This window comes from Ochotona princeps, chromosome 8, assembly GCF_030435755.1.
Source record: "Ochotona princeps isolate mOchPri1 chromosome 8, mOchPri1.hap1, whole genome shotgun sequence".
NCBI classification, from domain to species: Eukaryota; Metazoa; Chordata; class Mammalia; order Lagomorpha; family Ochotonidae; genus Ochotona; species Ochotona princeps.
Genome location: NC_080839.1, coordinates 32,478,980 through 32,497,066, shown reverse-complemented (window position 1 = coordinate 32,497,066; position 18,087 = coordinate 32,478,980). Strand labels below are relative to the sequence as shown.

At 36.6% G+C, this 18,087-nt stretch overlaps 1 protein-coding gene across 1 annotated transcript in view; it reads left to right on the top strand.

Moving 5' to 3' along the window:
- PNPT1 (polyribonucleotide nucleotidyltransferase 1) overlaps window positions 1-16,177 on the top strand; it is a 44,175-nt gene extending 27,998 nt beyond the window's left edge. The window contains exons 19-28 of the mRNA XM_058667812.1: window positions 4,434-4,540; window positions 4,929-5,000; window positions 5,115-5,178; window positions 5,554-5,637; window positions 7,878-7,961; window positions 11,010-11,116; window positions 11,194-11,249; window positions 12,669-12,747; window positions 14,713-14,760; window positions 15,996-16,177. Coding sequence (XP_058523795.1) covers window positions 4,434-4,540; window positions 4,929-5,000; window positions 5,115-5,178; window positions 5,554-5,637; window positions 7,878-7,961; window positions 11,010-11,116; window positions 11,194-11,249; window positions 12,669-12,747; window positions 14,713-14,760; window positions 15,996-16,151 — 857 coding nt within the window. The 3' untranslated portion in view covers window positions 16,152-16,177. The remainder of the gene's footprint in view (window positions 1-4,433; window positions 4,541-4,928; window positions 5,001-5,114; window positions 5,179-5,553; window positions 5,638-7,877; window positions 7,962-11,009; window positions 11,117-11,193; window positions 11,250-12,668; window positions 12,748-14,712; window positions 14,761-15,995) is intronic.
- The last annotated feature ends 1,910 nt before the right edge of the window (window positions 16,178-18,087 follow it).

Here is an 18,087-nt window from a genome sequence, read left to right as displayed (position 1 = left end):
TTAGATACATTCAAATCTAATCTAAAACCTATTCTAGATAAAGATGAAAATTTCAAGATAAGATTATTAAGCCATGTTGTCAGTCTTTGAGAAATCCTTTATACACTCTGGTTGAAGAAATGAACTTTATTTCAATAAATTTAAATTCCTAGTTCATGGGAAAAAAATGGCTTATAAGCCTAATGGTTAATAAGGAAGCTGTAGAGAAAGATCCAGAAGGGACTTGCCAAAAATAAGTCCATATCATACTCACTGCTGTTTTTGAAAGAATTACTATATTAGGGGTGGGTGTATGTGTAAATGAAAGGGGTGAAGTATAGATGAGTGAACTCAGAATTAATCACTCAGGCTAGATAATAGGTATTCCATTCATAACTGGTTGAAGGGTAGACAAGGGGAATGGCTAATCTCATAAAATTGGAGAGGATTCTTAACCAGAATACTTGAGGACACTTGAGCCTCCAGCTGGTCTCTTTCTATGATTTTTTTCATTGAGTTGATGTGAAGCATTGGCATAACCGCAAAAAAGGATACTGAAAAGAAGGAATACGTGACTGATTTGTTAAATGACAAAGTGAATCCCTCAAAAAGAAGAAAAAAATGAGATAAAATAAATACATCAAATGGGCCAGCACTTTGTTGCAATGAATTAGGCTGCTACCTGTGACACCAACATTTTTCTGAAATATGGAATACAGCAGATTTGATCAAAATCTTGAAAGTTTTCTGTGTATAACCCACAGCCATGATTACATGAACCCTTAAAAATTCTACACAACAGACTGGCACAGTGCAGGCTAATCTTCCTTTTTATATTTTTAACTGATACAAAAATATTGTAAATACTTACGGAATACCATGTGATATTTCAGTACATTTATTCACTGTGCAATGTCCAAGTCAGAGTAAGTACATCTGCCTCAAAAAATTTTCTTGATGAAAAATCCTCTCGTTATTATATATGCATATAGATCTATGTGCATATATGTATATGTAAACAAAGTTCATTATTATTAGTTAGCCAACTACTGTGTAGAACATCAGAGCTTCTTTCTTTGATCTAAGCACCTATTCATCAAGTTTTCCCTATTGTTAATTTACCTCTACTTTCCCCAGCCTCTGGTTACCACATCTTACTCTCAACTTATTTGGTAAAAAAGATTCCTCTGGGGCCTGGCACAGTAGCCTAGTGGCTAAAGTCCTCGCCTTGAACACGCCAGGATCTCATATGGTTTCCAGTTCATATCCCAGCTGCTCCATTTCCCATCCAGCTCCCTGCTTGTGGCTTGGGAATGCAGCTGAGGATGGCTCAAAGCCTTGGGACCCTGAACCCATATGGGAGACCTGGAAGAAGCTCCTGGTCCCTGGCTTCAGATTTACAGCTCCAGGCATTTCAGCCAGTTGGGAACTGAACCAGCAGACAGAAGATCTTTCCTTCTTCTGTATACCTGACTTTCCAATAAAAAAATAATAATTTTTAAAATTTATTTATGTGAAAGAGTTACAGAGAGAAAATGAAACAGAGCTTACATCCACTGTTTCATTTCCCAGATGACCACAACAGCCAGAGTGAGGTTAAAAGGAAGCCAGAAGCCAGGAGCTTTTTTCAGGTTTCCATGTGAATAGGAGGCACCCAAGCACATCTTTCATGGCTTTTCCCAGATCATTGGCAGCAAACAAGGTTGTTAGTTAAGCAGCCAGGACGTGAACCAACACCCATATGGTACACGGGAATCCAGGTGGCAGCTTCATTTGCTATGCCACAATGCCATATTCATACTCTCAACTTCTGAGATCAACTTTTTTAGGCTCTAAGTATGTGTGAGATCATGCAATGCTTGTCTTTCTTTTTTTTTTTTTTTTTAAAGATTTATTCATTTTATTACAGCCAGATATACACAGAGGAGGAGAGACAGAGAGGAAGATCTTCTATCCGATGATTCACTCCCCAAGTGAGCCGCAACGGGCCGATGCGCGCCGATCCGAAGCCGGGAACCTGGAACCTCTTCCAGGTCTCCCACGCGGGTGCAGGGTCCCAAGGCATTGGGCCGTCCTCAACTGCTTTCCCAGGCCACAAGCAGGGAGCTGGATGGGAAGTGGAGCTGCCGGGATTAGAACCGGCGCCCATATGGGATCCCGGGGCTTTCAAGGCGCGGTCTTTAGCCACTAGGCCACGCCGCCGGGCCCAATGCTTGTCTTTCTGTGCCTAGCTTATTTCACTAAACAGACTTGCAATCCCATCCATGTCTAAATAACAGGATTTCATCCCATTTTTTTATGATTAAGTGGTAGTCATTGTGTATTTGTGTGTGTAAGAGAGAGATGTTTTCTTCATCCATTCATAAGTCAATTCATTTTTAGGTTATCTTAACATATCTTGGCTGTTGTGAATACTGCTAAAATACACATGGGAGTGCAAGTGTCTCAATTACAAGCTAAATTCATTTACCCTAGACACATAATTAGAGGTGGTATTGATAACTGTATCTTTAGATTCTTTTTGTTGTTTGAAAAATCTCCATTCTGCTTTTCAATGACTGTTCTATTTCACATTCCCACAATGTACATGGCTTCATTCCCTTCTCCACATCCTTGGCCAACCCTTGTTACCTTTGTTCCTCTGATACAGCCAGATTAACTAGAGTGAGGTGATCTCATCGTTTTGATTCACATTTTCCTGATAATAAGTGGTGAGCATCTTTTTCATGTACTTAATGGCTATTTGTATGTCTTCTTTGAAAAAATGTTTTGATTGCCCATTCTTAAGTTTGGTGGTTTTTGTTTTTTGTTGGTTTGTTATTAAGCCTTTTGCAGATGTATAGCATATAAATATTTTCTTGCATTCTGTAGGTTGTTTTGTTGTTGGTTGATTTCTTTGATGTGCAAGTGTTTAGTTTCTGTTTCTTATCCCATTTCTTTATTTTTGCTTTTGTTTCTGTACTTTTGGTTTCCTTGTTCCTTTTAGTGGCCTGAAGTCTTTTCCTCTAGTTTTCTTCTAGTAGTTTCACAGCTCCAGTCTTAGATTTAGGTCTTTAATCTGCTTTGAGTTGAGTTTTGTATATAGTGGGAGACAGAGGCTTAGTTCCATTTTTCTGCATGTGAGTATCCAATTTTCCCAGCAACATTTAGTGAAAAACTATGGGTCATGAGTTTACTTCTAGGTTCTCTGTTCTGTTTCATTGATCTGTATATCAATGTTTATGCCAGTAGTGTACTGTTGTAAATTACTATAGTATATCACATATTTTGAAGTCACATATCTTAGTATCTTTTACATTTTTTTCAATTGCTGTGATTATTCAGGGATTCCACACAAATTTTAGGATTGTTTTTTCTGATTCTGTGAAAAATTTTGATATTTGACTAAGGATTGCATTCAATCTGTAAGTCACATTGTTTAGAACAGAAATCTCCATTTTTTAAAATGTCCTCTGTAGTTTATTTCATCAGAGTTTTAGTTTTCACTGTAGAGATCATTCATCTTTATTTTTTTGAGATAACTGCTCTCTGTGTATATCCATGCTATTCATACTTGAATGTCAACTTTCTATCCTATAACATCACTGAATCACTTTACTAGATCTTAGTTTCTTGTAGAGTCCTTAGGGATTTCTATATACATCATGTTACCTGCAAATAGTGACATTCTTTCTCTTACCTAATAGCACTGGCTAGGGCATCACAGTATTAATTTTATTATTTGTACCTTAATAAAGATCCGTTCATATAGAAAAAAAGATTGAAGGCCCCGATCAGAAAGTGCTCCAAAAGAAAAAAAGAATAGTTATTAACATTAAAAAGTGTTCAGTTTGAGCAGCTTTATTTTTAGACGGCAAGGATCAGAAGTTTACCAAAGATCAACATGAACACAGAATAATGTGTACACTTGTATTTCAAGTATGTATTTGGAAAGCAGTGTGACAGTGTAAATACTTTTTCTACATGTCTTTTTGACTGTACATTCTGATTGCTGTATGTGGCTTATAAAACTTAAGAGGAATACTGTTCAGAGGAAAGGTGGAGCTTTGCATTGATATCTATCAATATGAAAAATAACTAAGTTACATTTCTAAGAGGCAGAATATTGAATGTATGTAGTATGCCACCATGAATAAGTAAACAATTATATTTACATAGTAACATTGTAAAAAATACTAAAAAAGTCAAAGCAACAAATAATTTAAACATGATAAAGTTTGCTTTCATTACAGATTTCTTATCAAGTATTGTGATTACCTATTAAAATTGTTTTAAGCTGTTTTATTATATACAAAAAGAAATGAAGTAGTGTGATGACTTCTTAAGTTCTTTCCAGCTTAACTTTGGTGACTGTCAATTTAGAGGGCACCATCTTTTCACATTAAAATAAGTGTCAGCTGAGTAGTAAGAATGGAATAAGCTTTACACACTAAAGTTCTTTTTCTCCATTATAGGAGTTCCAATTTCATCTCCTGTGGCAGGTGTAGCAATAGGATTGGTCACCAAAAACAATTCTGAGAAGGGGGACATAGAGGATTATCGTTTGCTGACAGATATTCTGGCAAGTAAATTCCAGTTTCAGATATTTAATACTCACAGCTACAAATAATTTGAAAGTATTGTATGTCTAGAAGAATACTAGTACCTGAGAAATAGAGGTTTTACTCTTACATTCCTCCTGTGTATATTGACTTTACTCTTAAAGGATATGAGGTAAAATATATGTTACACTTATAAGTATCCATAATGGCTCACTATAGAATGTTCATAAGCTAGTCCTTGTAGTTTTATGGAGGGAAAGTACAAATTAGAAGCAGTAATTAATGTAAGAAATGTTTCTTGTGATGTTCTGAAATGACATGGTTTATTTCTAAATGATTTCTGAAGTTCTTATAGAGTGACAATCAGTCAAATAAAAATATTTCATAAAGTTTTCATTTTTTTTAAAGGGAATTGAAGATTATAATGGTGACATGGATTTCAAAATAGCTGGCACCAGTAAGGGAATAACGGCCTTACAGGTATTTTTAAAACTCATTTTGTTTTTTTGTTGGGTTTTTTTTTTTTTCTGTAATGTGTAAGTAGTATCACAATTTAGCATTTACAGAGTTTTATTTTTGGTTCTTCCATGTTAGGCTGATATTAAATTGCCTGGCATACCCATAAAAATTGTCATGGAGGCCATTCAGCAAGCCTCAGGTAAGCCAGTAGATCTGATGCTCTTTGCATTGTCTATTTTGTTACAGTGAACTATAAATTCTCTATGGACTTACTATAAAATATTACTTAAAAAACAGATGTCATGTAATTTTACTTACATTAATAAGTATTAAATAATGACATACGATTACCACTGAAGAGATGAGTAAAATTTTAGTTTTTACAAATTTAGCAATTCAATGGTAGTATTTATAGAGAAGGCGATGGAAATCAGTTTTAAGGGAAATTTAATGTAGAGAACCTTGGCTATTAAGCTATAGAGTTTGAGTTTTACTCTATAAAAACTGAATACAGCTTTTTCTGATCATATTTATTTTATGTGGTTATAACTTTTATTATGTTTATCTTCTCCAGTGGCAAAAAAAGAGATATTGCAGATTATGAACAAAACTCTTTCAAAACCTAGAGCATCTAGAAAAGAAAACGGACCTATTGTAGGTAATATATAAAGTTGTTACTTCATGATACTGTCAAAATTAATATATACAACTACACTAAAAATGTATACCCTACACAAAATAAAGATATTTTAAATACTTAAGTTTATTTTTATACACTGATTTACCAGGTTGGCAGTTGTGGCACCGTGGTATGATATCCCATACCATAGTGCTAGTTTAAGTCCTAGCTGCTCTCCTCCCAATCCAGTTCCCTGCAAATGTGCCTGAAAGGCAGAAGATGACCCACGTATTTGGAACCTCATCCCCAACATGAGAGACTTGGATGGGGAGTTTCTGGATCCAGAATTCGGTTTGTCCCAACCTCAACATTCCTAGTCATTTTGGGGAATGAACTAATGGACAGAAGATCTCCTTTTTGTATCCTGTTTGTCTCCTCTGCTGCCATCTACTGTTTTTTTTTTTTTAAACTACACTTATTGCATTTTATGACATAGTTTCATAGGCTCTGGGAGTCTCCCAAACCCTCCCCCCACACTGAGTTCCTCCACATTGTTGCAGTAGTACAGATCATAACCAGTCATGATTCCTTATTGCGGGCATGGACCATGCAGAGAGTCCAGCATCTTATTGTCCAGATAAAATCAACAGTTTCATTGGGAAACCATCCCTGGTCTGAAAATAGGTCTGGCAGAATATCATCCCCTCCAATGAAAAGCCTCAGCACAAAGTCAACAACAATTTACAACATCATGAAGTTAATTGACATGGTACTGAGTGACCAGTATGTTAGAAAATGCAAGTTCTTAACCACATCCTGTAACTACTTCATTGACATCTCAGTTATAGTTTATAGACATCCAGCTACTCTACACCTTAAAATAGTTAAATGGTACTATTCAGCTGTCTCGTGTCTATCTTCATTTAAATATTTAGCAGCTTAAAGTATTCAAGCATGATTTCTACTGAACTATGTGAAATTTAGGATAGTCCAAACAGGCTTATACCTCAAACAAGCCATATGTTAACAGTTGAGGAGCAGAGCAGTTTTAGGAGGGGTGTGCAGAGAAATCTTCAATACCATAGTGAGGAGTAACTAATCTTTGTGTCCCACCTAGTAAGGTATATGTGAGTCCAAGCTGACTGTTTCCTGTCTGTTTTAAGCTTTCCTTATTGGTCTCTGTCTATCTGATCTAATTTTTTATGGGGGGCTCAGGAGCGACCCTGATGGCCACTGCAAGAAAGGGTGGGGTGCCAAGGTTGGAACTAAGTAAGGACCAGAGAAAACTCTCCCTAGTCATGAAGGAAGTTTATTGTTCTTCTGTTTCTGAGGACCGCGCAGGGCTCCCAGCTATTGTTCCGGTGACATTAGATCCCGAGAGGAAGGATCTGGGCTTCTTCCATCCCATGTGGGAGATCCGGTAGGAAATGGATGACCTCAGAGTTCTCAGCCTGCGAGGGCACTCCAATTCCCCGTGGTCTGCTTGGCTGGCATCTACTGTTAAAACTGCACCAAATGACCAGATCTAGGCCATGCCAAAGCCAGGAGCCAGGAGCCAGGAACGACATCCAGGTTGGATGACAGGGGCCTACATACTTGAGCCATTTTCCATTGCCTTCCCAGGCATATTATCCAGGAGCTGCATAGAGCAGCACACAAAGGACTAAAACGAGCATTTCAGACTGAGATGTCAGTCTGTTTTTTTTTTTTAAGTTTATTTGTTTTTCTTGGAAAGGCATATTTACAGAGTGGACAGACACAGAGAAAGATCTTGCATCCGCTAGTTCACTCCCCACATAGCTGTTGACAGCCAGAGCTGAGCCCATCTGAAGCCAGGAGATAGGAACTTCTTTTGGGTCTCCCACATGGGTGCAGGGTGCCACAACTTTGGCCATCCTTCACTGCTTTCCCAGGCCACCAGCAGGGAGCTGGATGGGAAGTGGAGCTGCCAGGACACAAACTGGTTCCCATATGGGATCCTGGCACATGCAGGCCAAGAATTAAGCCACTAGGCTATAGCACTGGTACATAGGTGCCAGAATCTTAAGCTACTTAAAATATTCTACTACAGTACTGGCCCCGATTAAAATATTTAAAATTTGAGGGACAAAAAAATCCTGGACATATTTCAGCAATTTGAATAATAAGCTGTCTTCCTATTTTCATGGTATAATATTTTTACATGTATTAGCCTAGAAAATAAGATTATTCTGTTAGAACATTCTTCGATTCACATATATATTTGTAGGATTTATGTATTTATCTGTATTATATCTCAGAAACTGTTCAAGTTCCATTATCAAAACGAGCAAAATTTGTTGGACCAGGTGGATATCATTTAAAAAAACTTCAGGCTGAAACAGGTAAGAATTTTATCAAGTTTGAAACACTTAATTCAGTGCTGGACCATGCAAGTTTTCTATCTCATCTCCACTGATTTGCTCCAAAAGTAACTTTGAGAAATCAAACACCAAGAGAAACGGATATGACCTATCTTTGAGTTTTCTGTGTGCCTTTTAATAAATCGGTAAATGATCATCCATAATGATCATTATGAGTATGACCAAGGATTTACTGGGTTTTGGGTTGGTTTGGTCATCTGGTTTGTTTTGCAACATATAAAAGCTGAATATCCAGATTAATTTTTAGTTTTTCACTTTAGATGAGGTAAGCATTGATGATCTCCTGATACTGGATACTAAGCTTTATTTAGGTTCTTATTTACAGACTATATGCAGAAATAGTAAGCTCCAAAATGTATTATTTAGAAGCAACATCTAGGTTACCTGGTATATAGCAGTTCTGAAGTTACTAAAGTGAGAAGTTCAGTTGCCTTAGCTAGTTATTAAGAAATTGACATTTCATCCCATCACTCCACCTTTATAAAGGGTAAGATGGGGACAGAGGGGAATAAAGGTGAGTAAAAGACTCTAATGTGGTTTCTACCCAGCTAAAGTAAGACCAAACCCTTCAGCGTTGGCACGGATCTGCTTTATGTCACCAGATAGTGGGTTCCAAGAGAGTGAGGACATTGGTTTACTATTCATACCCCAGAACCTCCTGCAATGTGCAAATCAGAGCAGGTGTGCCATGTGTATCTTTTGGTGAACGAATCCCTTAATCCCTAAAGCAGTAATTAAAACAGCATAATCCTGTACAGGTCCTTCCACTGTTGTCACATCTTTTTTTTTTTTTTAGTTTAGAAGGATAAAATAGTCAAGTATTTCCCAGATAGCTTATGTTTTTAATAATTTATGGATTTTTTAGAGAAAATAATTGTTACACTTTTAAATTTTTCATTTAGATTATTTTCATTTAGAATATTTTTCATTTAGATTAATTTATTTCTTGGAAGTTTTTATCTTTCTGACCATAAAGCGTCTCTTAAACTTCTTGGCATTTTGTTTTCTCTGAGTTCCCCAGGTGTCATTCTTCACTGGTGAGAGCTTGTTGTCCAGAAACAGAAACTTATTTACAGTAGTTCTCTTGGTTCCTCTCTTGGTATAAAGTTTGCTGCAGGAAGGCCTTGGCTGCCTGCTGCCTCGCATCTCTCAGCTCCTGACCCTTGAGCCTCAAGAGCACATAACCTTTATTCTGGCTGACAGACTGTATTTTCTGCACTTTAACTTTCTTGGAGTCACTTTAGCTTCTTTCTGCTTTCCTGGCAATTTCTTTACAGTGGCCTGTGGAGCTGCAGCCGTCACATCTACTTTTTTTTTATTTTATTTTATTTTTTTTTATTAATTATTTTGCATTATGTGAGTTTCATAGGCTCTGGGAATCCCCCCACCCCTCCCCACACCCCTCCCCCCGGTGGATTCCTCCACCTTGATGCAGTATTACAGTTCAAATTCAATCAAGATTCTTTCCTTGCAAACGTATACCAAGCATAGAGTCCAGCTACTTATTGTCCAGATGGGTTGAACAGTTTCTTGGGGAGACCATTTCTGGTCCGAAGTTAGAGCTGGTAGAATATCATCCCAGTCAATTAAGAGTCCCAATATAACATCAACAGCAATTTGCAATATTATGGAATTGGCATGGTTTTGAGTAACCAGTATGTTAAAAAAAAAAAAAAAGTTCTTAACCACAACCTATGATTAGCTCATTGACATCTCAATTTTAGTTTGTATACAGGACCGGCTGCTATATACCTTAAAATGGCTATAAGGTACCATTCAGCTGTCTCGTGTCTATTTCATTTTAGTATTTAGCCATTTGTTGTGTTGAAGTATAATTTTGCTGATCTTGGCAGATTTTAGGATAATCTAGACTGGCTTGTAACTCTAACAAGACATTTGTCGACAATTAAGGTGCAGAACATTTTTTTTGGGGGGGGGGTGCAGGAAAATCCTCAACACCATGGTGAGGAGTAACTAATCTTTGTGACCCACCCAGCGAGGCATGAGCCAATCCACTCCAGCTCTTTCCTGTAAGATTCCAAGCTCTACTTTTTGTTGTTTGGCTATTTATTTTAGGTCTTTTTAGTTTGTATGATTGTTTGTTTGCTATGAGGGGTTTTCAGAGCGATCCCTATGGTCATTGCAAGGGAGGGTGGGGGTCCAGAGGTGGAGCCAGGCTCGGACCAGAGAAAGCTCTCCTCCCTGGTCCCGAAGGACGTTTATTGTTCTTCTGTTTCTGCGGACCGCTCAGGGCTTCTGGTTGTTTTTCCGATGACGTTGGTTTCTGCATGGTAGTGTTTGGGCTTCTTCCATCCCCTGCGGAAGCTCCGGTTTGGGGTGGGTGACCTCAGAGTACTCGGCCTCCGAGGGCATCCAATTCCCTGTGGCCTCCTTGGCAGTTGGGATAAAGTCCTTGTTGCTTGTATTGATAGTTTGTGGTGAAGGTCTGGGAGTCTTCATGGTTGGGATCCAAGCTTCCTCCTTACCACCTGCTCCACTCTGGAGTGCCCCCCTGCTCCACGCACTTGACCTCCTGTTAAGAGGTTGTCAGGATCGCACCCAATTCCCCCCTCATGCATTGGTATAGTAGTTTTACTATTGTTTAGTGCCGCTTTGAGTCTGTTGTCTATGAATTACCAGATTTGATCTTGATAGGCTATATTGTACTTTTTCCTCACTCTTTTTATGGTCCTGAAAGATTTCCCTGCACTCCCTCCCCATTACGGATTAACATAGCGTATTGAGGGTATAGTAGGTTTTACAGTTTTTCGATGTAGCTCTTAAGTATTCTGACATTAATTGTTGGTTTATAGATTATATCGCATTATCTTATTGCAATGGATACAGGTTGTTAGAGATTGCACTAATATTACAATATACAGGTACTATCTTCCAAGTTGTCATCTTTTCATCTCAGATTAAGGCAAACATGCATCACATCTACTTTTAAGATTAGACTCCACTGCTTGTGCAAGTTAACACTAATATGTTAAATTATCTTTTTAAAAGGTGTAACTATTAGCCAGGTGGATGAAGAAACATTTTCTATATTTGCTCCAACACCTAGTGCAATGCATGAAGCAAGAGACTTCATTATTGAGATCTGCAAAGATGATGTAAGTACAGTTCTTATGTATTGTTTCTTCTGCTTTTTGTTTGTGTCTTAATCTGATGGTTTATTTTGCACTTACAGCAGGAGCAACAGTTAGAATTTGGAGCAGTTTATACCGCCACAATAACTGAAATCAGGTAATATCAAGCAACATATTGTGCTGTGTTTTAAAAGATTTATATGATAAACTCAGGTTAATTTCCTATTTATTGCATTCATTTTGAAATCATAAGTTATTTAGATTATACATAAGTTACCACATAATAATGATTTTCAAGGTTTTTATTATCTATAGCTGTTGCTTTTTAGTAATACAGTTCTGTGCTTATAATATATTGTCCTAACTAAATCATTTTCCTTATCCAAATCTGCTGTCATTTTCAGTTTCCCAGTAAACAGTAAATGGATCCAAAGTTGATAAAGCATTCTTTCCTGTTATTCTTATTGATTGCTAGTTCAATAGGTTAAACTGCGTCTTAGAACTCTCGCAACCTATATTAGAATGCTGGTTTGAGTTTCAGCTACTCCAGTTCCAACTCGGCTTCCCGTCAGTGAGCTTGGAAGGCAACAAGTGCTTGGTCTCCTGTCCACCCATGCAGGAGATCTAGATAGAATTCCTGAGTGACTTCAGCTTGAGCCATCTCTTGCTGTTCCAAGCATTTGCAAAATAAATCAGTAGATGGAAAATATCTATCTCTGCATTTCAAGTATATGAATATAAATAATTTTAATTTTTTTAAATGATATTGTTTAATGTTAATTAGCACATATTTTTTAAAGTTTCAATTTCAACACATTTTATTTCTTTAAGGACACACAGAGCTCCCATTTTCTAGTTTACTTCTCCCAGAAGAAAAATCACAATAGCCTGAGCTAGTCAAGCGAGGCTGGGAGCTGAGAACTCATTCCACATCTCCCATGTGAGTGGCAGGAACCCAAGTGCTTGAGTATCAGTTGCTGCGCCCTGGGGTGCACATGAATAGGAAAGAGGGCAGACAAGAATTGAACCCAGGCACACAGGTATAGGATGTGTGCTTTTCAATTGGTGGCCTTATTGCCACACCATAGGCCTGACCCCAGTGCATTTTTTTGTTAGTGAAAATAATGGGAGTTTCAAAATTAGAAAATCCTCTGAGGAAAAAAAAAATCCAATGCAGTAGATGTGTTCCTAAATAATTAAAGGCAGCAGGATATGTGATTCAATATTGCAGATGAAAATATGAAGTAGGATGTTCTTATTTGGCAAGTCAAAGTAACAAAAGAAGTTTTTAACACCCTTACTGAAGTTACTATCACTATCAGGTTAAACGGCATCCTACACTTTTTAAATATTTAATGTATTTTTTAAAGTTTTTGGAATTATGAAGAAAAATACAGATGAATGCATATTCTGAAAGTTTTTTCACTATACATTTTTCCTTTAAATTTTGTCTTTCACTGCAAAAGTACCTAAATGAGGTACATATTTTACTAATTACATGTTACATAATTGACTTTTTATATTCTAAATATATATCACTTTTATTCTGTTTTTAATGTTTCTCTTTATATTATAGAGACAGTGGAGTGATGGTAAAACTATATCCAAATATGACTGCAGTACTACTTCATAATTCACAGCTTGATCATCGAAAGGTAAAAGATTCAGTTACTTTCAGAACTCTGATAACCATATTAAAATTGCCTAGACTGATGAGAATTGTAGACTTTGGCTAATAGAAGATTAAACAGGGGAAGGGCTTGGGGAGGGGTTAGGGGAAACCCAGAGCCTATGAAACTGTGTCATAAAATATATAAATAAAAAATAGAAGATTAAACAAATATGACAAAAACGAAACAGGCAGAGATGCTGCTGGCAACAGTTTTTATTGGTTACCAAGGCTGTTTACATTCTTCCTTCCAAGACAGTGCTAGAACATCATCCAGTGTTGGCATTAAGTATTTACTAAAACATACAGCCCTTTTTCCAAATTTCTGCTGTTAATAAATCATACCAACCTATGTTTTGGGATTTTTTTTTTTTTTTAAATCTTGGAGTTCATACATGTAAAAAACAGAATAAGACTCATCAGGAAAACTACAGGGCTATGGAATAATAGGGAGTATATTTTACCAAATATTAAAATATAATGCTATACACAATAAAACAGTGTTATTGGCTCAGAAATAGATAATCCATATAATAGAAAAAAAGACAACCAGAAATAAGCCTGGGTAGATACAAGGATACCAAAGTTTATGGAAAATAAATTAAAAGATTAAACTTTATCTTTCAGGAAGTTTTTGCAGCAAAATAAACTTTTTTTGCTGCAAAAACTTCCTGAAATTTCTGCAGTTATTTGATAATATGCATTTTTCTAATTAAATTTTTTAAGACACTTTGTACATGGTTCTATATTAAGTATTATCAATGTTGTATTATCAAAAGTTGTATTTCAGTCAACATAGAAATAGACTGTTCAGTAACTCAGTATGGTTATAACGTAAGATCTATACTCACTTTTACACCAAAATCGTATCTGAATCAAAGAGCTAAATACAAAAAATAAAGGAGAAGGAAAACAAGAAGGAAACGGTGGTAAGGAAAGAAGGAAATACAGAAGGGGCACTGCACTAGATAAAAATGTGGCTACTTTAATCTAGATACTGGGAAGTCTTTCATGACAGCAAAGCCAAACACCTAAGCAGACTGATTAAACTTGATTTCAGAATTTTTCAAGTGATATGACAAAAATCAAATAAGGTTAAAGATGCACCCAAAGGAAAAGTGCTTACAATATGACAGAAGCTGAATATACAAATACTGGTCAATAGGAAAAATGGCCATCAGTAGTAAAATGAGCACAGTGCATGGAATAGTAAATCAGTTTTTAAAATCGACCAAGGTACTCAGTGTCACTGGCAGTTTCAAGAAATACAAATAAAATCAAGATGTTATTTTTAACATTTAGACAGTTGAAAACTCCCAGCGTAAAAGAAAAGACATTTTCATATACTGTTTATCTGAGTATCAACTGGGAAAAAACTTTTTTATAGATAGTCTGGTAATTGTGGATGTATTAGTTCTACATTTGGGACTTTGTTCTGTGATGGCAGAATAGATTAACTTTTTTTCTTCCAACCATTTGAATAGTTACAATTCCTGGACCACAGATTATTATCAAATTAAAAATTAGCCTATCTGGATGTATTGAATTTCAAATCCCACCTGCAGTTGCCTTGGCAAAGCCAGATCAAATGATTTTACATGCTTTGTACTGCAAACAGGACAGAAGTTCCCCACTCCTGGAACAGATGAATACGAGATCAGCAAAACACAGAAACGTCAAAGATTTTAAACCTACAGAAAACCTGAGCTGATAATACAACAAATTATTACAACACTGAAATTTAAAACAAATGACTATCCTAACAGATGTTAAATATACAGTTTGACTACTCAACTGTAATGTTTCATTCCCTGATATAAAAATTAAGATTATAAAAACAGAAAAACCAGTAAATTGGGAAAAATTTATATGTACTTGGAAAAAACTGCCTACTTAAATAGATGTTACATCATTATGCTTAACAACTCATCATTAATACACTTTCTTTCAGATTAAACATCCCTCTGCCTTGGGATTAGAAGTTGGCCAAGAAATTCAGGTATCTGTATTCAGCCTTTTAGCCTTAACATTACAAATTCTACTTGAAGTTTTAATTTACATAAAGCTGAAAGAATAGAATTGACATCCATTATGAGTATTATTTATACGTAGTGCTTCTAATAATATAAAATACAATATCTGTCCTTCAAGAAGCTTACAGTTTAGCTAAAAAAAAAAAAAAGTAGCCATCTCTAGGACTTTAAAAGTGCATAAGCAGGGCACTACAGGCTATGCAGAGTCACTGATACGGAAGCAGACATAAGAAATCAGGTAATGTTGCACCCGTGTGGGAGACCCTGAGGAGGTTCCTGGTTCCCGGCTTCGGATCGGCGCGCACCGGCCATTGCGGCTCACTGGCGGGGGGGGGGGGGGGGGTGAATCATTGGACGGAAGATCTTCCTCTCTGTCTCTCCTCCTCTCTGTATATCTGATTTTGTAATAAAATAAATAAATCTTTTTTTTTAAAAAAAGAAATCAGGTAATGTAACTTTGTGGAGGCCTTAAATATCTTCTTTGAGGAGCTCTCTTTTCCCACTACTTGAGCCTAGGAGTTAGGCCTACAATTCTGATAACAAAATATTTTTGGTAGTCTTTGAGTGAGTGAAAGAAATAATCGCTGGTCTAGCTTTGTTGTTGTTGTTGTTTGTGTTTTTTTGATTGCACCATTCTATTCTAGCCACATCTAATACCCATGACCTAAGTTAACTAAGGCCTCAAGTTTATTCCAAATCTGTAGTCCAGTTGTTTAAGTGACCTCCAAGGATAAATGAGAAGTATAATATAACTGTATAATGCTGTTGTTTGACATCACACGGACATTAAACTTGCCCCATTTCCCCCAAGGTAAAGCCAAATAAACTCCACTGTGGTGATCCCTTTAGCAGTAGTAAAAGTTTGAGTGACTTAAGTATAATCCTGGATGGTTATAGCACAATTAAGCCCAGAAAGCCCCAGACAAGAATTACTCACCAAGTCATTAGCTGTTCTTCCCATATAAAAGAGACTTAGCCTGGAGAGAATAAAAACACAGAAATGATATTATGACAACCAAATGACTCTGTACAATTTTATAAGTACTTAACAAAAGTATATTTATAATACATATATACCTCCACTTAACACTGAGCTGTTAATGAGCAAGTAAAACATTAATCTGGACCATATAAATTTTATCTTTTAATGTGGATGTTGGTCAGTATGCTGTAACTAACAGGCAGTCTTTCTTTGACACAGGTAAAATACTTCGGACGTGACCCAGCAGATGGAAGAATGAGGCTTTCTCGTAAAGTTCTCCAGTCTCCAGCTACAACTGTTGTCAAAACTCTGAATGACAGGGGCAGTATTGTAATGGGAGAACCTATTTCACAATCATCTAATTCTTCCCAGTGATTTTTTTAAAGAGAACTTTAGCAATATCATTTAATGATGTGTAATAAACTATAAATATGTTCCAATTATTTCTATGAAAATATTCATTTACATGTGGCATTCTTTTTTTAAGAGTAACTAATATTAGCTTATTCTTTATACTAGAATCAATAAATGTCTATTAAAAGTAAACCATTTATATTTCTTAGGAAACGTTACACTGTTATTCCTGTAATTCTAAAATATGTGAAAAACCTAGAAGTAATATAATATATATGTGATTATAATGGATTCTGCCTACATATCTTTTTTTTGTTGTTTTGTTTTTTGTTTTTGTTTTATTATTTTGTTATATATATCTTCCCTGCAATCAGTTTATACATAGTCAACTAATGGTTTACCTCTCTGCCCCAACAGCTTTGTTTGCCTATAGTTCTTTTATAAACTGGAACTTACTCTGTTCCAAGCCAGTGCCTTTTTCTTTAGAACACTCAACAAATACAAAATAAAAAGTTGTGGGAGCCAGTTTGCCCATTTTTATTGTGGTCCTATTCAAACTGGTCAAAAAAATCATAAATAGGGCCCGGTGGGATAGCGTAGTGGTTAAAGCACTCACCTTGCGCAACCGGGTGCCCGTTCTAATCCCAGCGGCCCTGCTTCCCATCCAGCTCCTTGCTTGTGGTCTGGGAAAGCAGTTGAGGATGGCCCAAAGCCTTGGGACCTTGCATCTGCGTGGCAGACCCGGAAGAAACTCCTGGCTCCTGGCTTGGGATTGGCTCAGTTCCAGCTGTTGCGGCCACTTGGGGGGTGAACCATCGGACGGAATATCTTCCTCTCTGTCTCTCCTCATCTCTATACATCTGCCTTTCCAATAAAAATAAATCTTTTTTTTAAAATCATAAATATAATGGAGTAATAAAAATGGACTCTACTAGCATGAAGTACTAGAAGCATTTTTCAAACATACCTAAAAACAAAAAAATTATTTACTCATAAAATAAAAACAGGTCAGTGTTAAGCATACATATTGCTAACATATGAATATATTTGGTATAAGTATTGGCACAATTATGATTTGTAGTTAAATTGTTTGAAGTAGTCATGTACAAAGGTTATACATACAATTATAAGTAATGTCACACTTATTCCTATCATTTAAAATATTATAGTTCAAAAATCATACATGAAAGTCCCCAAAAATCATGCCTGAAAGTCGTAGTTAATAACGTGATCTTTTCTAAACTTGATAAGAATGTGTAAATTTACAATTCAGGATTAAGTAGTTTTTAAAGTTAAAATTTAGTTGCTCAAAAGAAAAAAATTAGCTGGCCAAACCAAAGAATTTTTAATTTATATATATATATATATACACACACATATTTAATCAAACATTAATCATGTAGGCAATATTGTTATACTAGATGAAATATTGATCATTTAAAATGAAAAGTTGAACTATTTGCTTTCTACATATGCTAATAATAGTGACAGAAGTTTGTTTTTCTTCATTTTGCTCTACTTAAGAAATCTTTTTTTTTTTTTTTTAAAGATTTTATTATTATTGGAAAGCCGGATATACAGAGAGGAGGAGAGACAGAGAGGAAGATCTTCCATCCGATGATTCACTCCCCAAGTGAGCCGCAACGGGCCTATGCCGGGAACCTGGAACCTCTTCCAGGTGCAGGGTCCCAATGCATTGGGCCGTCCTCAACTGCTTTCCCAGGCCACAAGCAGGGAGCTGGATGGGAAGTGGAGTTGCCGGGATTAGAACCGGCACCCATATGGTATCCCGGAGCTTTCAAGGCGAGGACTTTAGCCACTAGGCCATGCCGCCGGGCCCCCCAGGAGCTTTTGTAAGGAACTGGATCCCAAGTAGAATAGCCAGGACTAGAACCAGTGTGCACAGGGATGCCAGTGCCACAAGCAGCAGCTTTACAGCACCAGCCACTGATATTAT